At 37.2% G+C, this 22,183-nt stretch overlaps 1 protein-coding gene across 8 annotated transcripts in view; it reads right to left on the bottom strand.

Annotated features, from left to right (window-relative positions):
* The window catches only part of POSTN (periostin), a 35,010-nt gene extending 20,003 nt beyond the window's left edge, over positions 1–15,007 (bottom strand). For all 8 annotated transcript variants that reach the window (XM_086329280.1, XM_086329282.1, XM_086329283.1 and 5 more), the window contains exons 1-10: positions 14,847–15,007; positions 13,423–13,521; positions 10,237–10,301; positions 8,077–8,234; positions 5,846–6,010; positions 4,840–4,986; positions 4,157–4,298; positions 2,805–3,017; positions 1,593–1,727; positions 341–489 (exon numbers count right to left, since the gene is read on the bottom strand). In XM_086329280.1, the coding sequence (XP_086185406.1) occupies positions 341–489; positions 1,593–1,727; positions 2,805–3,017; positions 4,157–4,298; positions 4,840–4,986; positions 5,846–6,010; positions 8,077–8,234; positions 10,237–10,301; positions 13,423–13,521; positions 14,847–14,965 (1,392 nt within the window). In that variant the 5' untranslated portion in view covers positions 14,966–15,007. The remainder of the gene's footprint in view (positions 1–340; positions 490–1,592; positions 1,728–2,804; positions 3,018–4,156; positions 4,299–4,839; positions 4,987–5,845; positions 6,011–8,076; positions 8,235–10,236; positions 10,302–13,422; positions 13,522–14,846) is intronic.
* Between the last annotated feature and the right edge of the window lie 7,176 nt (positions 15,008–22,183).

Raw genomic sequence — 22,183 nt, 5'->3', positions numbered from 1 at the left:
AAAAATTACCATGTAAACAGTAAAGTACAGTACGCTATGAAACAAAAAGCTTGTTTTAAAGGGGTTTTAGTTATTTATGGGATTGAAACAATGCTTTAGAAAAAGTTTTTTATGATGAAACAAGTGCAAATTATCAGAATTATTAATACATAGCACTTTTGTATACTTTCCTCATAGTCTTTTCAAACATGCTACTCACTTCTCTAATGTTCCTATGAACTATTAAAATCATATTGGTAAACTTCTGAGAAACATTTGTTATAAGAACAGTCTTTGACAAGGGCGTATCTTTTGACATGTAGGCCAGTATGGGTATTTTATCTCGTTCTGATGCACTTACTGTGCGGTACACGAAGACTCTGAGCTGTTTGCCTCCAATGGTCTCAAGTTTTTGTCCATTGTAAAGTTCATTAAGGCCAATTTTTACTTTCAATATATGATTCTGGAGAATTAATTTAAGAAGGCGCTGATCCATGCTCAGTGTATCATCTATAAGTAAATTCATTACAAAAGAATGTTATTTTATTTAGAAAGCATTACAGTTTCCCCTGTAAGAGAAAATCATGAAAATGGGAAATCCCTAATATTATAGATCTTAAGGATCCTACACTTATATATGAGTTGACTAAATACTGAAGGCTAGAAACTCTATGCACCATGCGCTATTTCATCAAATGATTACATGATTCCAAGCAGTCCAGACAATAGGTTACATCTCAGTGAGGGGCTACATGGTTTCATGTGGTTATTGATAAAGGTTAAACTTTAAACTCGAAAGCTGGCCAAGATTTTCTCTGAGAATTTGATGTCCATTAGTCACATGAAAACAACTGATGAATCATTTGTAAATTTACTTTAATTTCTGGAGAGAGATTCGGTGAATCATGTAACCTCTTAAAGTTGGCTTGATGTCAACAAGTTACAGGCCTTATTATTACAAAAAGGAAAAACAGCATTTTTTAGAATTTGAATTTTCTTACTAATAACTTTCTATGTTACAATCTAGTATTTGGAAAAACATCAAAAATAATGATGATTATTTTTTCATTGTTAAATTTTGCCTAACAATTCACATGTGTCTTTGTGAAGTCATTTTTTCTGGAAAAAAAGTAAGGTTGTATTAATCTAACCACAGTCTTTTAATAGCAGCTACAAGGTCAAATACTTGTAATAATAGTCCACATCATAATATAGAAGTATATCATATTCTCCTGTTTTTATTTTCTCATAATATGATACCTTACTTTCAAATTCTGAGTTGCAAAATTCACCTATGTATAATGTTGGTGTTAAATCAAATTTATTTTTTTTAAGATCTGTTAATATATCCATTATGTGTGCTGGAAATATGATCAGGTTCACAGAAAAACTGAAGAACCCTATCACAAAATTTCATTTCCTGTAGGCCATTATCTATTATAATGTTTTGAAATAAAGGGCATTTTAATAAAAACAGTACTAATTAATTGTATATGTAGCCAGTGAAAATCAACACCTCATAAAAGATCTATTATTTCTTAGCAGTCACGGTGAAGGAAAAAAAAAAGTGTGTAGGGGTGGGAAGAGCTGGAATGGGAGTGGCCGATACATACCAGAAAATGCGTTATTCACAGGTGCCAGCAAAGTGTATTCTCCATCTGGCCTCAGAGCAGATGCCAAGCCTAACTGGGCCACAAGGTCTGTGAAAGTGGTTTGCTGATTTCCAGCCAGCTCAATAACTTGTTTGGCTGTAAGATAAACCATGACCATTCAAACAATGTCATAGTTGTTATTACCATCATCATGAAATTAGTAAATCAGTTCTTGGCTGTTTCCATAAGCTATTTGCTGTACTAGCAATGTGATACCAGAGAAGGCAATGGCACCCAACTCCAGCACTCTTGCCTGGAAAATCCCATGGATGGAGGAGCCTGGTAGGCTGCAGTCCATGGGGTTGCTAAGAGTCAGACACGATTCACTTTCACTTGTTACTTTCATGCATTGGAGAAGGAAATGGCAACCCACTCCAGTATTCTTGCCTGGAGAATCTCAGGGACTAGGGAGCCTGGTGGGCTGCCGTCTCTGGGGTCATACAGAGTTGGACACGACTGAAGTGACTTAGCAGCAGCAGCAGCAGCAATGTGATAAGAAGTCCTGCCTTTCCCTAGTAAGAAAGTTCCAGCTTCCCTTTTTTGGGGTGGCAGGGTGGAGGGGTTAATAACCAAAGAATTTCAGAGGGAAAATATCTTTCTGATTTCATGCTTTGCAGTTTTCTTCAATTCTCTATTGCTCATCCCTTGTCTCTCTGCTCTTGTGAGGGCCATAGCTCTTTCATTTATCCAAAAGTAACCATTTGGTTATATCTTTCCTTCCATTTTCATGAAAAACTCTGGCACTGTAAGAATCTTTGATGATATTAGATATTAGAAACTCTGGAAAGCCAGAGTCTGTTGCACTGGAATGACCATGACTATACAAGCTACCTATTTAGGACTCAGCTCACTGTTAGTTTTTTATATATATACATATATATATATATATGTATTTTATTGAGGAAAACATCAAACATATACAAAAGTAGACAGAATAGAATGGTAAACTCTTATGTAGCTATGACCCAGCTACAGGGATGCCCATTTGACCAGGGGTCAGCAAGACTTAGAGCCAAGTCCAGCCCACTACTTGTTTTTATAAATAAAGTGTTAGCTTTGTTTGTGCTTCACATGGCATTCCTCATACTGCACATTTATTTCCCATAAGCCTATACTTTAGACATCATAACTGATAAACAACAGTAGGTAGAAGAATGGGAAACTGTTGCTCACCAGAATCAGGAACCAGGACCTGATCAATCAAATGGATGACACCGTTATTTGTCACAATATCTTTTTTGTTCACCATTTTGATTCCATTTACTGTTATGCTGTCACCATCACATCCTATCTCAATGGTGTTTCCTTCCAGGGTCTCAAAGACTGCTCCTCCCATGATAGCCTCAGAACACTGGAGGGTGTTTAGAATGTGGTACTTCATGAGAGCTAGAGGATGAAGGAGAAGAAACATGCTTTCAGATCAATAAAAATAGCATTTGACCTTTAACAGATATCTTTCACTGTGGAACCAAGTATTCCTCAGAAATAGAATGCATATATAAGACCTAAGTATTGACCTAAGGTTTTAAATTTTTGTTTGTTCTCAGAGTGGTTTTTTTCATCAACTCTACAGTAAAATTAACTCAGTTTGGTAAGAAATAAGCAGAAAAGAAAATCAACTGCATGAAATTATTTGTATAGTTCTAGACAATGTGTTAGATCAAGTTCCATTTATCATAAGAGAATAATTTCTGATGGAAACTCAAGAATAATTTCTCCTTTCAGAAAGCCTTCAAAGTTATTTGTTAGTGATACCTGTTGCAAACACCTAAGTAGTATCTTGGTTTAACTACTCGTGACAGAACAGCTGAATAGGCATGCTTTATTTTATTGAGCTTCACTTTTGTGCGCTTTGCAGACGGTGTGCTGTTTTCAAATTGGAGGTTTGTGGCAGCCCTAAAGACAACATCTAGAAAGTAACCGAAGCAAAGATGGTTTCTTGAAAGACTTCAGACGTGATCTGTGCCTAAACTGTATTATGTCTATATTTTCACCAAAATATCTCATCATAAATTGGTTAAGCGTGTTTATGGTAGGCTGCGTAAGAGAAATGTGCTAGTCACAATTTAAAATCAAGTTGAAACTATCAATAAAAAGGGAGTCTGGAAAGAAGCCAAATTCTGTGTATGAATAAGCAGTGACCAAAGATAACCATGGAATTTTCTCCCCTAACTTCAGTGTAAATTTAGAATTAAAACCATTGAATAATATATATACAATATTAAACTTGGATGATCTAATATTTCAACACTTTCTAATTCTTTTTAATGCCTGCTACTTATTTACTTGGAAGCAGTGCAGAAACATGTGATCTTTAGGGTAACTTGAGTATTTAATTACTTGGATTATTAATTATTTAATTACTTTGTCTACTCTTTCAAAGATTTTTATCGTCTGCCTCAAAATAAAAGTTTTTCTTTGCCTTTGCTTGTCAAAAATAATAACGTTGGCAGGACTTAATCTCTTTTTCATTTCCTTTTCTTGGAATCCTGGGAGGCTTCTCATAGACAAAGACACTTAAGTACCTTCTGAAGCCACTTTGTCTCCCATGATCCTTTCTAGAACTCCTCTTGGAAGTTTCTCAAAAGCTTCATTGGTGGGAGCAAAGAGTGTGAAGTGACCATCTCTCCCAAGCGTCTCCAGTATATCAGATGTGATGGCAGCTGCCTGAAACACAAATGTGCTTTTCAGAGGTTTGCATGTTGCAAATTCAGGAAAAAAGCTACAAGACACTCAGTCTAGGCTGACACCGGAGAGTTGACCCTATAGAAAGCTGTAGAAATTATATCTTTCTCTTGTTAGATCTTTAAAAAAATTTTTTTTTTTTGCACAAACAGCCAGGTTATTTTGAACTTTCTACAAACTGTATGTTAGATGGGAAATTCTGCTAATGCCTGTGTGACTGAAGCAATATCCAGCAGTTAGTATAATAACTGATGGACACATTCTAAATGTGCTCAATACACTTCAGTCACATAACTAATCATTCTTTATTATGTCCACATAAATATTATTCTTTCATATGAGAAGACGAGTTCTTCTGTGTATAATGAAAACCTTTTCATTTCAAGAAATATACTGCTTATGTGTCTGCCAGATTTGACAGTCTTTTATTAATTAATAGCTTTTTATTATTTTTTTAGAATCTGATGGGGAAGAGGAAAATTTCAGTGGTCCAAAACAATCTGCTGTTACTTCTTGGACATACCCTAAAAGATGAGAGCTCATCTTCTGCTTCAATGAAGTCCTGAATTGAGGTACCAATTTGTGTAAGGACACGGTCAATGACATGCACAACGCCATTTGTTGCAATCTGGTTCCCATGGATGATTCGAGCACAGTTCACAGTGACAACCTGCAATTGTTTGGGAAAATCAAATTGCAGAAATCACAGCTGTCCGTTGACCATTGGGACTGCAAGCCCATTTCCCATGTCTCAAGTTTATTGGTAAATGTAACAGGAAAGAACTGACATTCTGAATACAAATACTGAGGATGGAGACTTACAAATGACTGTGTCTAAAAAAACAAAAAAACCCAAAAACCAAGACCAAAACCAGTTGAGAACCCAATTGTACTTAACATGTCTAGAAACATAAGGCAAAACATTTTTTGAATTATTGTTTTTATTGCTCACTTTCTTTTCTAGAGATAGTCATACACTATTTCTAATGTGGGCCAAGTTCTGAGACAGAAACAATTATTACATAAATGTAACCAGTTCTATTTCAGTGATTTCCTGAATATTGCTTCATCAATGACCCTTTCTGTCCCTGGAAATCTGACTGTTGGAAGAACCCCATGACCTTGTTGGAAGTTTCCCACAATGACTTTATCAAAACATGCTTATCAAAACCCACAAAAGTCTAAATCAGTATAGTAGCAAGGGGATGAATAAAAGAATTCTCATTCTCTGATTATTCTTTGATAAATTCTTATTCTTTATTTTTCTCTTATTGATTAAACACATCAACTAATAAAATTTCCCTTTGTAAAACATCTAAGTCTACTGTCAACAAACTGTCAATTTAATTTCTTCCTTGCTAACACTCTTTGGCAGAAATCAGTCTCTGAATTGGAAATTCACATGCTTGACATGTAAGGAAAAGTTTATTCACTGACATTTTATTATTTCTGTAAACCTTATATAAAGGTCATAGAAAAAATTAGGGACAGTGTTATTGATAAATGTACTTTTTATTAAATAAACTTACCCCATTAGGATAATGGTTAATGAAGAGCCCCAAGTTGTTATACATTGAAGGGATAATCATGCCATTTTTCAAGTCCTTGGTCAACATTCTCTTATTAACCATGTGGCTATGTAAAGCATTCAGTAATTCAACATTCACATTGCTCTCCAGACCTCTCCGGATATCCTAGGAAAAATTGAAATGGCAGAAGTTTATTTTATTATAGTTAATTATTAAAATGCCTATAATCACACTGTTTCTACTCTCTTCTTATTTTCTCATTGAATTACCCAGATGGTCAAAACAAATTGAAATAAATAACTTAAAATTATATTATTTCAATTGATTAAGAAATTTTATAAGTACAGGTACTCAGTAAAGTCTTCCAGATCTTATAGAGTATTTGGACATTTTTAGAGTCAAAACTGGAGAAGGCAATGGCACCCCACTCCAGTACTCTTGCCTGGAGAATCCCATGGACGGAGGAGCCTGGTGGGCTGCAGTCCATGGGGTCGTGAAGAGTCGGACACAACTGAACGACTTCACTTTCCCTTTTCACTTTCATGCATTGAAGAAGGAAATGGCAACCCACTCCAATGTTCTTGCCTGGAGAATCCCAGGGACGGGGGAGCCTGGTGGGCTGCCGTCTATGGGGTTGCACAGAGTCAGACACGACTGAAGCGACTTAGCAGCAGTAGCAGCAGCAGAGTCAAAACAAAAATTTTAATGAATATATTGATGAAGAGATGCTCTTGCTGTCAAGGCTTAGAGGATATGAAATTATCAGATATTTAAAATTTTAGGGTGGAAAAAAATTAAAAATGGCATTATATTTGTATACATACACTATTGTAATTTTAATGTGTTTAATGTTTATTCTATAACATTCAAGAATTCAACCATTCTGTACCTTTGATTTATTCAAAATCATATCATACTGTACTTGGTGTTATGAGAAATACAATGTGAAATCTTGATCTTTGAGGTACTTATCCTGTGTGCGTGCATGTTAAGTCACTTCAGTTGTGTCTGACTCTTTGAGACCCTATGAAATGTAGCCCACTAGGCTGCTCTGTCCATGGGATTCTCCAGGCAAGAATACTGGAGTGGGTTGCCATGCCCTCCTCCAGGGGATCTTCCTGACCGAGGGATTAAACCTGTGTCTCTTGCATCTCCTGGATTGGCAAGCAGGTTCTTTACCACTAGCTCCACCTGGGAAGCCCACGGGTCCTATAGCAGCTGGTATATATAAGCATGATTAGATAAAGGACAGATGGAGGAAAAAATGCTTTCTAAGTCAAACGAAAATGGCCAGCAATTCAAAGTTTGGAGACAGGTCTTGCAGGATAGGTAGATGGGGTAGGAATGTTGTAGTGATCTTTCTAAGTCCAACTGCTGGCACAGAAAGCAGAAGTTGTCCAGTGTGGTTTTATGTTTCTCAGATAACAGGGAGAAATTTTAGAAAAGTATATGGGACAATGACATAGAAGACCTTAATTCTCAAGCAAAGAGTAAATTAAACTGGCAATAGGGAGCCACTAAGCCACTTTTGTGGCATTAGAATACAATGATTAGCCTGGGCTTTAAGAAGGTTGATCTGGGGGCAATGTGTAACAGAAGGAGTGTATTACGAGGATGAAAAATGAGCTGTGGATGACTAATAGTAGTTTCTAAGAACTGAAGAGGGGAGAAGTAAGGATGACTCATAATTTTAATGTTTGGACTCTGAGATTGGGGTTGCCAGTTACGGAAATGAGCCTGGGGGGCTGTTATTCCATTCATGGAGGTTCTAAAATGATTTGTTCCTTTTTGTTTGTTTGTTTGTTTTTTGCATGTTCATTCATGTCCAACTCTTTGCGACCTTATGGACTGTAGCCCACCAGGGTCGTCTGTTAGTGGGAATTTTCCAGGCAAGAATACTGGAATGGGTTGCCACTTCCTTCTCCAGGGGATCTTCCCAATCAGGGATTGAACCCGCATCTCCTGCACTGGCAAGCGTATTCTTTACCACTGAGCCACTTTTTCCTTACCCTCAATTAAGGAGCATCCTTAATACCCTCATCTTTTTATGTATCATTATATATGCACAACATAAAGATATACAATTTCTATTAATTTCTAAGTTAATAAATCATATACAATTTCTATTAATATAGAAATTAATATACAATTTCTATTAATTTCTAAGTTAATATATTGAAATAATATAACAATAACAGCAAAAATTATATTCATTAAAAATAAGGAATTACAGAATCCAGGTTGTCCCAAGCTTCGTTACTCGGTGCGAAGTAAGTGAATGATCCCTTTCCTTCAATCTCCTCCCTCAGTTTTGAGACATCAGAATAGCTCTGTGTGGTGGTAGCTCCCACAATGCCCAGCGTTCCATAAACATGGTCAATAGGCATCACTGAAATAATCAAAAGATGAATAAGTACTTAGGAGAAAATGTCAAAAATGTTATTTTACAATGATTTAACCTTTACAAGAAGTCCCTCAAGATATTTTACTGATGATTTTAGCAGCACAAGTCTATGAATCATCAGCTTTATATGAAAGTTGCTTTTTGAATGTCAAATGATAAAGTACTATTGTTGTTGTTTGGTCGCTCAGTCCTGTCCAACTCTTTGTGACTCAATGGATTGCAGCATGCCAGGCTTCCCTGTCCTTCACTATTCCCCAGAGTTTTCTCAAACTCATGTCCATTGGTTTAGTGATGCTATCTAACTATCTCATCCTCTGCCATCCCCATCTTGTTTTGCCTTCAATCTTTCCCAGCTTTAGGGTCTTCCAGGCTCCTCTGTCCATGGAATTTTTTAGGCAAGAATATTGGTGTGGGTTGCCATTTCATACTCCAGGGGATCTTCCCAACCTAGGGATTGAACCCGGGTCTCCCACACTGTAGGCAGATTCTTTACTACTGGTACCATCTGGGAAGCCCCAAAGTACTTATCCTTTATGTTGAAGGTCAAAGAATTTTAAATTATTATCCTAGTTTATTTAATGTTTTATCTATTTAGTTGTCAAATCTGCTATGTCTATAAGGGTTCAATCACAATTATCACTAAGTATCTTTGATCATTTCATTGAAAAAAAATTTCCTCACTTCTCTCTGAGAGTGGCCAAGGTAATAATTTTTTTCATGCTGGCTTAAAGCTCCTAAGTAGTATAATACTGGTAGGTATAAGGACCATAATTACATAGATTTGGGTCCCTGAAAGAAATATGTAGACCTACTTCTTTTCATCATAATTTCAGGAAGAAAATAGATTAAAATATCTAACACTGCCAGAATATATCTCCTGAACTTCAGAATGAAAATTAATATGTGAATGTTAGCCTTTAGGTTGGGTATAGCCAACTTATTCTTCATGACCTTATTTAAAGTTTAGTATGACTTGGATCATATCACAGGAGATATGATTCTTATCTTTGTGACAATAGAAAGAACAGGTATGCAATTAGTAAATTAAATTACAAATTAGGATTTAAAGACACCCCAGCAGAATGGGGAAAATGAGTCCAAATTAACAGGTTAAATGCCACAAGGTTCCATGTAAATCCTGTGCCTAAGTTGAAAAAACAAATTCCTGTGGAAGACTTGATTTGATAGTATTCATATAAAACAGACCACTACTCTGTATTAATTAATTAAAAATTCAACATGAGCTAATGGCATAACATGGTTACCAATGACATCAACAAAAGTTCAGGAGCTCCCTACACTGACATATTTGTCTCAATATTCTCTCCACTGCCTGGACACACATGGGTTGTAGACACCAGTTTTGGATCACAATAAAAAAAAAAAAGACTGGATTAGAGGTTTTCCATGGGTTGCTGTCCATGACAGTAAGGGCTCCAAAGTCTAGATCCCATTCAAACTGTGGGTGATGAGCCCACAGAAAGGAAGATTCTACTGGGGAAGACAGAATAGCTGGAGGAAGGGTATGATGACTTGTGTTAAATATTTGAATGGCTGTCATCTCAAAGAGGAAATAGATGAACTATTTTTTCTCAAGTTGGTGAGTTACAGGAAACCAACTTTCAATATGAAGAACCTTATAAAATCAGAGCTGTTGAATCAGAAAAGATGATGCCTTGCCAAGTAGTCAACCCATGTTTCTAGACGAGTTCAAAGAAAGGGATTTTGTAGTGAGGATCTTTGTCTTGAGGAAATGTTGAACTAATTTAAATTTGGAATAAGTGTCTGTTGCCCAGCACCCAGTGTACAAGATGTATGTTTTCATGCTTTATTGCCTTGATGAACTAATGATTAAGATATGGAGAATATATCTTGGATTTATCATGGTGCTAAACACACACACATATTGGCTTCTCTAAAAGCTAATTCAACTCTTTTCCCTCACACAAGACAAATTTTTCATTTAATCCTATAATTGAAACATTACCTGCTGGGCAGCCTTTCATTCCTTCCATCCTCATATAACCAGGGCAGCATTCATATAACACAGTCCTATACATTGGAAGAAAATTAATATTAAAATGGAGGCACTGCATAGGATACATTTTGACAAAGATAGCAAAACATATCATTTTTTGCCATGACTTATTGATAATTTAGATATCAAGTTTGTTGTTTGTTTGTTTGTTTATGACATTGTTGTTTAGTTGCTAAGTTGTGTCTGACTCTTTGCAACCCCATGAAGCAGCAGGCCAGGCTTCCCTGTCCTTCACTATCTCCCTAAGTTTGCTCAAACTCAAGTCCATTGAGTAGGTGATGCCATTCAACCATCTCATCCTCTGTTGCCCACTTCTCTTCCTGCCTTCAATCTTTCCCAGTATCAGGGTTTTTTCTAATGAATTGGCTCTTCACATCAGGTGGCCAAAGTATTGGAGCTTCAGCATCAATCCTTCCAATGAATATTCAGGGTTGATTTCCTTTAGGATGTACTGGTTTGGTCTCCTTGCTGTCCAAGGAACTTTAAAGAGTTTTCTCCAGCACCACAATTCAAAAGCATCAGTTCTTCTGCGCTCAGCTTTCTGGATGGTCCAACTCTCACATCCCCACATGATTACTGGAAAAACCATATCTTTGACCTTTTATGACATTAAGGTAGTTATATGAGTTTCGTTTCTCATTAGCCTCATGGCATGGTGGAAAATTCCAGGATCGTGGAGCCAGAAGAATGAAATTTGGTTCCCAGTTCCACTACCTAGTAGATGTGTGACCTTGAGCAAATCATTTAATACATTTCTGTCAACTGATACGTAAGGTCCTAAAGACGACTTTGGAATTTTTAGCAGCTGCAAGCAGATGGCAAATCAGGCATTCTTCCTGTCAATATTATTGATGTCTTTGGTTATTTAAACCTAGCTACCAGCATTTACATTTATTCCAGAGTACAGATGTCAATGTGTTTGTGAAAATGAAGTTAACAGAAATAAGCTAATGTAATTAGTCAAAGAAGACACGTTATATTTCTGGTAAAAAACCAGACTTCAAAGCAGGAAATTTTTTTTAATGGAAAGCAAGAAGGATTCTTGGCATATGCCTTGTACAAGCCTTGGCATCTCTAATATATTTAGATGATTAAAGTAAGATTATATCAGACTTCCTTAACTTCCAGGAAGGGTGTAATAAAGATTTCCCTTAAATGTTTCAGAAAGCAGGTCCTTTCTTATGTAGTTAGTGTGCATTCCAAATAAGCCTCATGGTAATCAGGAATATAAAGAACAAAGGGAGAAGAATCCAGAGCTTTGGCATTCCCAGCTGGGGCCTGACCTAAATCATGGCCAGGATCCTTGTAACCACTGACTTACATTGTAATTGTGTCAATGACTCATAAGTCTAGCAGATGTCTGCAAACTAATAGGAATAATGTTCCGGTCAAGAAGTAACATTAGTTACAATTATATTAAGCCAATGTGTGGGAACAGGCAGCAGTGTCCTGTGGGGTCCTAAACTTGGTTACTATGGAGAGTCCAGCTAAGGCTGTATGTTTTGAATACATGATTCTTAGTAGAAATAAAGATAGCCTTATGCATTTTAAATAGTATCTGTTCATACCTCCTTTTCCAATCAGTGTATATCCAATTTGCTTAAAATAATTTAAACTTAAGGATGACTAATATTATGAATTAAAGTTATTTAGTAATTTCACATTTGTTCATTCATTTTACCTTCAGAGCTTCCCTGGTGGCTCAGACGGTAAAGCGTCTGCCTACAATGCGGGAGACCAGGGTTCAATCCCTGGGTCAGGAAGATCTCCTGGAGAAGGAAATGGCAACCCACTCCAGTATTCTTGCCTGGAAAATCCCATGGATGGAGGACCCTGGTAGGCTACAGTCCATAGGGTCGCAAAGAGTCGGACACGACTGAGTGACTTCACTTTCTTTACCTTCAGAATATGAATTAAATTCACATTTCATAGGTAAAGCAATGAAGACTCCAAAAGATTATGTGATTTAGTATTTGTAACCAATATTATTGTTAGGAATATATTTTTAGCAATACCCTAACCCTTTCACCTATTTAGGGTATCTGAAATTTAACGATGATGTGTCTCCCATAATATTGTGGTTCTCAGGGTATCCTTCACTGAGGGTGGGGTCCAAATTAATAGGAAGCAGGCAGGAGCCATTTCCACTGTTTTCTTGAGCAAGGATGACATCTCTGACCTTTTTAATCTAGTAACTTGTTCTATCTAGAACTCAGCTCCTCCATATTAAAATGAAGAATTTGCCAATATGTATTAATTGATTAAACCAATAAACTATCAAGTAATAAAAAATGTTTTCCAATTTTAAGTTAATAAGTGAAACAGATAACTAAATTGGGGAGTAATCATCTTTTTTGGTTATTGAAATAGTCTAGTGGTGGGCTTCAATTATCACCTTTGGAGACTCCAAGAATCTGACAGTTTGGGATGGAGTGACGGATTAAATGAAAAGATGAAACCTGAATCTTTTCCAACTTTAATCTTTGATGAAAACTCTAGGGTAAAGTGGAGTATTTTAGATAATTTCTAAATGACTGGAGGCAAACAATCTTACCTTAAAATCCTGATTTTTCAGATCAATCTGTTCCTCTGGCCCACTTTTTAATAAAATGAGAAAACTGAGACAATGAGGTTAATTGACTTCCCCAAGACAAAAAAAAAACCAAACCAGGAGGAGAAATGACATAGTGAAACTCAGTGATTCCATTCAAACTTTCTGTGATTCTATACCAAGTCACATGGCCAGTGGCCATTTCCTTTTCCAGGGGATCTTCCTGACCCAGGGATTGAACCCAGGTCTCCTGTATCACAAGCAGATTCTTTGCCAACTGAGCCACCAGGAAGCCCCAAGATAAAAGAGGCCCAACCAGGAGTAGAAATGACGTAGCCCAACTATTACAGTGATTCTATAGCAGGTCACATGGCTAGTGCCGTAGAGTCAGGGAAAAAGTTAGTTTTATGAGTACAGGGAGAAATGCAGGGGAAATTTCTTTATTCACAGTGATCCATTTTTTTTAAGCTCCCAATTTTGGAGAGAATTTTCAAAAGAACAGTGTGTGTTTCTGTCCAAAGAAAGCCATGGGCGTTGCAGTATTGTCTTTGGAATTGGCACATTAAAGAAAAGATGAGACTTACGTTTTTTTTCCACAGATGGCACCTTGATACCAGTTCCTGCAGGTACTTAAGTATTTCTTTTTGGTGCCCAAGATCTGTTGAAGGGCGCAGACATTTGGACTGGAAGATAGAAGTAAGGAAGAGTGTTAAATATCATAACATTAACAAATAGTTTTTCATATCTGTAGGTCAGGTGGTTAAAAACAAAGAAAGAAAATGAAAAAGTTACTATGTGGTTTAGATTTTTAAAGATGTGACTCTCGTCATGGGCAGATCTCATTCTTGATCCAATCCTACTGAGTCATTAGAAAAACTAACTGTGACAGACAGAGAGGAAATTGTACACTTCTGGGAATACAATGCCAGTATTTCAGAAGTTAATCTAATAGATTTTAACAATATGTTTCTTATTACTTTTAATAGTAGGTAATGCCCTGACCCTTTTAAACCAAACATGTACTCACGTAGGGCTTGGGAGTGGCTTCGGGGCCCTGGAGCAATGACAGATCAGACAGCAAAATAGACAAGTTTTACTAAGTCCCAAGATACTGTGCTCTGTAATTTTCTAGGTAAGCAATCACAGAAGTAAGTGAATGCTAAGATTAACTTAAATAATATGGCTGCCCAAAGGAAAATTTATTTCTTTGCCTGGAAGTAATTAGATTAAAACATTCTCTGCCAGAATTTTAAGTGTTTTTCTCCCTTAAAGAGATGCGAGTCTTATTTGCTCTGTAAGGCAAGGGAACTTGGAAGCATGATGAAAAATTCCTCTGAGACACAGGCAGCAGTACCAACATCCATTTCAAAAATTAATACTAAATGCTTCGTTAAGTTACTAAATTGTCTGATAACTTTAAGAAACTCAGGTGTAGTTTTTTCTATGAAATCAAGTTATTGCAAATTTTACAGAATGCAAAATTTAAAAGCATTCTTAAATGCTTCAAAAAACTTCAGAAAACTTGTTACATTATCTATTGTGTAATTTTCATAATGAAAATTACACATACATACATACATACATACCTACACATACATAAATGAAATTTTCCCTAACGTAATGTGAGATATTTCAAAGCTGTTTATGTAATGAGAGCCTCTAGCTACAGATTCTTTAATTTTGAAAACCTCATTCCAAAAATTTAGAAGGAAATAAAACACAAATAAACTGAATTGTAAAGAAATGCCCTGTTAAATGTTGTTAATTAGACTAAAATCTTGCAATGTTTCATAAAAAGCAATTATACACAAATTATTTGGACAGTAATTCTTAAAGTTTAAGACATGTACATAAACCACAGATTACTCATTTGTTCCTTTTTCTTATTACAAATAAGTAGGAAAAAACCCCTGAGGTATAAATAAGAAACTTTATGTAGAAATATACATACAACAAGCTAAGGGGGTGGGGGTGGGGAAAGGTTTATAAAATCAAACCACTGACTTACCCCTGATCCCGGCCCCTGATACGGCTGTGAGCCAAGATCTTGTCATAATGACCATTGGCATTTGCAGGGTTAACAACCAGCAGCAGGAACAGAGAACATACTGGTAAGAAAGGAATCATCTTTAGTCTCTCCGTTGCAGTTAGTTCACGAAGAGAACTGGCAGTGGGCTTTGGAGAGCTCAGAGCTTATATACATGTCAGAGTTCTGGGAGGGAGCTCTGCATCAACCTGGGAATCTGAACTCTCTCCAAAAGGCATCAGCAGCTTCAAGTTGCCAGCTAAAATCCGCTTTTGTCAGTTGTATTTACTGAGCCTCTTTTTTCTTCTCGCTCTCCAAAAGATGTTTATTTTTGTATGATTTATCTTTTCTTTATTTTGCTTCCTGACTTGTTTCAAATTTCCGTCTTATTCATTTGTAATTTAGAGGGTTTTCATGGGAAATGATTTCGTTTAGACGTTAAGGATCATTCTGTAATCCACACCTTTCAGAGTCCCTGTCCCCGTGCTCAATGAGAGCATGATTGGATCTTATCACATTTTGTCATATTCAGTTCAGAGCCGAACTGGAAGGTTATTATTTTTCACCAGTAAGCAAAGGTCGATGTAAATCTGATAATCACAAGGCAGTAACGACTGCTGATTAAAAACAAATGTTGTCTAGATACAAACTTTCACAGAGTATGAGATTAGAATTTTAACTGGATGATGAAACATGTAGGAGGGATCAGATTTTCACTAAACTGGGGGGATACCTCCCATTTCACTTCTCCTTTCAGATGTCAAGGCATAGATGGAGTTAACACACATCCAGTTCTGGCAAGTTTCCCTAACTTTTGAAATGAAGCAGCAAAGGAAAAGCATGTGTGCTTTGGTGTTTCTTTCCTTACATGCAGGGCATGATGTTGACCATCTCTGGACAGCACATCTCTTGGTAACCACGGGGCAAAAGCATGCCCTTTTGGAAACCACTATTACCAATCTAACTGAAAGGGAATAATGCAATATGTGTTAAGAAACAGGGGCATTGCCGGAATTCTGCTTCTTCTGTTTTATAAAGAGTAACTAAAGTCTCAATGTTACGCAGTGCGTTTCCTAGCCAAGAGAATATCCACTCTCACCACCCCATATATGATACGGCAAATGTTCAGAACGCTTTGGATGAAAGAAATTTGAACATCAGAAGTCAACAATTGCCTGCAATAACTGCAGTCTCCCTGGATAAATAAGTCACACATTATCCTAAAGTAACAGTGTAATTCAAATACATTCTTGTTGCAAAGCATTCCAGCTACAATGGTCCATCAGAGTTGATTCCCCACTGGCAATGGAGAGAAATCTCAAACTGAATCTGTGTTGCCCGATTGGATGGGCTTTTAAGGGGGACTGGAATGGGCCAAAGAGGATTCCAAGAACCAGGAGAGTTATGGTAAGCTTGCTGTAGGATTTTGTCTTGGGGCGCTGAAATAATTCTGCAATGTGCTGCTAGTTGATTGAGAAAGCATACAATAAAATAATAAATTCTAAAATATGTTTAGAGGCTTCTTTTCAATTTGAAAACCTTGATATTAAGGTAGAGAAAATGCAAGAGCAATTCAGAAGGAGAACTGGAGAGAAGATGGTAAGAAGTAAAGTGTATGCTTTCCCTGGCCCCTCGTGGGAAGAATTAATCTATCACTTACGTTCCTCTGAATGGAATTATTTTAATTTTAATGTCACTGGTTTGCTTTATACAGTAGGTTTCTATTATCCTTATGTTGTACAAATAGTAGGTGATCAGTAATTGTTTATTAAATAGGATAGAAAAGCTTTTATGAAAACAAGTTCTAATATAAATATATTAGTTATTAGATTATTAATAACATAGGTATATAAAAGTCTTCGATTCTAGACTGGTGAGGCATTATGATGTAGATTGAACATCTTAAGATATAATGGTGGAATTTTGGAATTATAGAGAAACAGATCAAACTCAAGATACAGAAACCTCTCCAACATCATCACTGTAAATATTAATAGTCATCACTCTTTACTGAGATGCTCTCTGAGATTAATGCAACCCTTTTTGTTTTAGATAGCTGTAACTGTTAATAAGCACTTTTGTGATGAAGCTGAAATCTACTCATATCCAGTGGGGTTGGACTGGAGAAGAAAGACTGAGGTATTCAGTGGAAGATATAAACTTGGTTAATATGTATCAAGAGTAAAAGAGTTCTTTAAATCTGGTCCAGAATGACAACACATAGACTTAGGAAGATAGGTGTGAAAGCAAAATTAATAATATTCTGTTGTTACCTACTTTTTTATCAGTGCCTATAAATGGAAAATATATTGATTATTTTCAAGAACAATTTTGAAGTATTTGTTCCTGTGACCACAGTTTTATCCGTGGGAATCAATGGCTTCCATTCATCCTGATTCCTTCAGTGGAGCAAATGGACAAATAATTGCATGAAAAAAGTCGTGAAAATGGAAAGGCGTTAGTATTTCAAAAGGCAACTGTCCTCTTCTGAAAGGAGTTAGAGATTTACTTTTTGTAAGAAGCATGATATATGTTCACATTTTAAAAAGAGGGTTCTTAAATCTTTCTTTTCAGAGTTTTGAATAATTGAGCTTAAATGTAGCCATCCTGAGCATTATATTTGGAACTTGTAAAAGTCCCAGGGACGTCAACACATGCTAGCCCTCAACAAATATTTACATTCAGGATGAGTAATGCCATCAAAGAGGATCTTGAAAATGAGGACCAGATTGTACATCTAAATTACATGTAAATTTAGAGGTTGGAGAACATTCCAAGAGAAGGAGCATTTAGGGTAAAAAGAAAAAAAGCACTGCAATTTAAAATGCTGAGCTTAGCCCAGAAGTGTGATATTATAAGACATTATATAGTGGGAGGAAGTCCAAGCAACTACTTTAGCCAGCATTCTGGCTTTAAGGAAGCTAATAATGAAACTGTGGTCCATCAACAACTTGGTGTAGGGTGAGGGAAGGAAATAGTTTCAGAGAATGGGAAGAAAACACTGCCCAAGCTGTAGAGAAAAGATTTTAAAATCTTGAGAGCAACACAATTCTCTCCTTTCAGAGAAGTCACTAAGGGTTAATCTCTTGCTTTCTCTCCACACAGGACCCTTATTCTTCGGTTTCATGAAAAGATCCTGCCCCTGTGTTAGCTACATAATTTTATTAGCAGTCTGGAGGAAGATTGAAACCTTGGCAATTGTCTGACTTTCAGGGTTGCAGAGTTTGACCTGGAAATGTAAGTCATTACTGAAAAAGAAATGATTTACAACCAAAGAAAAATAACGTGTCTGAAAGAGATGTTTGTTTCTAACTATCAGGATGCTAACTTACTGGCAGTTTGCAAATTATCAGGTGGGTCATTGTAGAGGCCTTGTAACCTCTAGAGACTGTGATGTGATTAAAGTATTGTGCTTATTATCACCAGCATGTGAAAAGTGTTAGTCACTCAGTTGTGCTCTACTCTTGGCCACCCCATGGACTGTGGCCCACCAGACTTCTCTGTCTATGGAATTCTCCTGGCGAGAGTAATGGAGTAGACTGCTATTCCCTTCTCCAGGGAATTTTCCCAACCCAGGGATGGAACCTGGGTCTCTCACTGCAGGCCGATTCTTTACCGTCTGAGACACTAGGGAAGACCTATCACCAGCATGTGTTGCTGCTGCTGCTGCTGCTAAGTCGCTTCAGTGGTGTCCAACTCTGTGCAACCCCATAGATGGCAGCCCACCAGGCTCCCCCGTCCCTGGAATTCTCCAGGCAAGAACACTAGAGTGGGTTGCCATCTCCTTCTCCAATGCATGAAAGTGAAAAGTGAAAGTGAAGTCGCTCAGTCGTGTCTGACTCTTAGCGACCCCATGAACTGCAGCCTACCAGGCTCCTCCATCCATGGGATTTTCCAGGCAAGAGTAGTGGAGTGGGTCGCCAGTGCCTTCTCCGACCAGCATGTAACCAACATTAAACTTATTCTGCATGCTCTAGGATTGGACATGGCCTATGGATTCAACAAACCTAGATACTCAAGCCAAGAGCAGGTTTTTTAAAAACAGAATGCCCTTGGTATTGCATGATCTGGAGTGATCCAATAATTGAATTGAATTATCCAATAATTTAAAATCCCATTTTTTGTGTGTGTGTGGAATCTTGATGTTTCTTGAGTATTACTTTTCTTTCCTTTTGCTCATTTGTAAAACACCAGTAATAGAACTTACTTGTAAAACACCTTAAGGCTTTGAAGCACCTTAGCTTAAAGGGAAGCTACACTTTCTTGGGGACCCAATTCTCAGTGTCCAAGCACATTCACCAGTGAAGGGTGCAGCCTTCCTTGGTACCTGGAAGTTCTGTACCTGGAAGCTTTGTAAACTGAAGTTCTGGCAAAGACCCCAGAGATGTTACTTCCCTCAAATGAGAGAAAACATTTTCTTAAAGTGATTAGATTATGCTGAACTCAGCCAACAGTAGAAGGAATTCAAATTAAGCCTAAAATTAAATTTTGCAGTTTTTTCCTCATTAAACATTCACACGGCCAAAATAAAATTAAACATTAATGGCCAACTTAAAAGAGGTCAGTTCAGTTCAGTTCAGTCGCTCAGTAGTGTCCGACTCTTTGCGACCCCATGAATTGCAGCACGCCAGGCCCCCCTGTCCATCACCAGCTCCCGGAGTTCACCCAGACTCACATCCGTTGAGTCAGTGATGCCATCCAGCCATCTCATCCTCTGTCGTCCCCTTCTCCTCCTGCCCCCAATCCCTCCCAGCATCACAGTCTTTTCCAATGAGTCAAGTCTTCGCGTGAGGTGGCCAAAGTACTGGACTTTCAGCTTTAGCATCATTCCTTCCAAAGAAATCCCAGGGCTGATCTCCTTCAGAATGGACTGGTTGGATCTCCTTGCAGTCCAAGGGACTCTCAAGAGTCTTCTCCAACAACCACAGTTCAAAAGCATCAATTCTTCAGTGCTCAGCTTTCTTCACAGTCCAACTCTCACATCCATACATGACCACTGGAAAAACCATAGCCTTGACTAGATGGAAAGTAATGTCTCTGCTTTTCAATATGCTATCTAGGTTGGTCATAACTTTGGAAGGGCAGTATTATAGGCTCAGATATTTGTGGCTAACACCTTGTAAATCTTATAAGAAGTGTCACCTTTCCAGCCATCCACCCAGTGTGTTTCTTCCAGTGGATTTCTTCCTCTATAGATCTTTGCCCATAGATCTTTAGGCATGCCCTGGCCAAACATATTTAAGATAATGAAATCATATTCCAAGAAAGATATGACTTAACTGGATCCCAAAGAAAGCATTAAATGACATCTCTTTTAATGTTAATTCATTTAGAAATCAGTTGGCTTTCTGTGGTAAATGCAGACAGTGTACTATCTTTTTTAAAAAATGCACTTAGACCTTCATTTTCTTTAAAAATCTGTCAGTGACAGATTTCACTCCTATACTAAGTAACCAGTGTTTCACTATTTGTCCTTATTTAAGGTCCAAACTTTTGAAAATTTTAAAATGGGAGTGTATTAGGAACACTTCTTATTACCAGTATTTACTTGTATTTCTCTGGAGACATCTAGTGGAGAAAGTGCGGTATATGTTTCCAAAAGCACAGATATACATTTTGATTAAAATAATAATTAATATGAATGTGACATAAAAAAATCTTAAACATTTTATGTGCATTTCAGAATGCCAGGCAACTAAAGATTAGCAATGATCTCTTACATACAATATTTTCAAGCTGATTTAGATTGACTGCAATAAATGATGTTAAATCCAGATAAAAAGTGAAAAATCTGGTCTTGTGTTTGTATGTATATGTCTGAAGAATGAATCACTTCATTGTTTTTTAATCTGAGTTTTTGTTGTTGTGCTACATTGACATAGATTAGTGACAAGGATAAGAAATTGTGATGGACTTTTCTATGTCAGGTAACTGATTGGAAATGATCAATTCCGCAGTTTATTTTCAACTATTGGTTCCTCCTCATGTTTCTTGCCTGCTTGATGCTGTTAACAGGTGCCTTTGATCTTTTCTCTCACTGAGATTTGAACTAAGTCCTCATTTCAGAGACAGTTAAGACTCTAGTCACCATCTGTCTCCCACTTACAGATAACTTCTAATATCCTTTCAGACCAGATTGTAAGATGAAGGGATGGATAACTGCTGCTGTTGAAAGAACTCTGTAGACATCCATCACTTAAAGTGCTAGAATTTCAATGTCCTGTCTGGCATATGTGTTCTCCTAAAAGAATGCTCTGAGCTACACTAACACCATCATTCATGATAATCTGTTTATCACCTCCTTTTGTCCCTCTGAAACAGAAATATTCTCAGGCCTCATATTTAGCCCTCTGTCTGCTGATATCTCCTCCATTTATTTGTCCATGTTGACATTGTCCTCATATCCTCAACTTCTGTGTCCAGTGTTTGTAATACACTGCCTATATTCTCTCCCTCTCTCCATACCTGAGAAGTTTCTTGTACTTCTTCCAGGAAAACAACCAAAGTTGAGTTACTTCTCACATCCCTTTCTCTCTTTCTTTCTTTTTAAAAGTATTTATTTATTGTTTGGCTGTGTCACGTCTTAGTTGCAGCAAGTGGGATCTTCGTTGGGCCATGCAGGATCTTTCACTGTGGCACTTGGACTCTCTAGTGGTGGCACCCGGACTTGCCAATCATGATGCATGGCCTCAGTTGCTCTGAGGCACATAGAATCTTAGTTATGCAACAGGGATCGGACCGGAGCCCCCTGCGTGACAAGCAGAATTCTTAACCATTGGAACATGAGGGAAGTCCCTACTTCTCATTTTTCAACTGTAATCTGTCTGCTAGCCTCAAAGATTGAGGCTGCTTTAAAATAAACGGATTTTCTCCACTTCTCCAGATATCGATCTTATATGATAACTTTCCAATTGCAGAGATTGAGCATTTTTACTATTGGAGATTCTTCTTTCTCTCCGCCTATATAATGAGATTTCCCAATTTCCTTGTTCAAATGTCCTCAAAAATGTCACTTCTCTAAATGCATGCATTGCAGAAGGTTTTTACTTGCTACAATTTTCTTATGTGCAAACTAATCCTGGGGTACTGTGTTAGCACTGTGGGGGAACAGAAATGGAAAAGACCTCCTATTCTCCTTGTTTAAACAAATGCCTTTTTTATTCTTGTTCCCGGGGATACCTGTACTTGTGGAAAAAATGGAATTAGACAAGTCTTAGGACCTAAAATTATACCTACATGTACAACCTACACAAGGGTTTGGACATAATAGTCTCCCAGGATATAACAAACAGCAAAAAAATGACCTTATTAGAAATAGT

This window comes from Bos grunniens, chromosome 12 (assembly GCF_055505025.1).
Source record: "Bos grunniens cultivar Pamir isolate PY7600 chromosome 12, Bosgru_T2T1.0, whole genome shotgun sequence".
NCBI classification, from domain to species: Eukaryota; Metazoa; Chordata; class Mammalia; order Artiodactyla; family Bovidae; genus Bos; species Bos grunniens.
The sequence above is the reverse complement of the archived record's forward strand: the minus strand, read 5'-3'. Positions and strand labels throughout refer to the sequence as shown.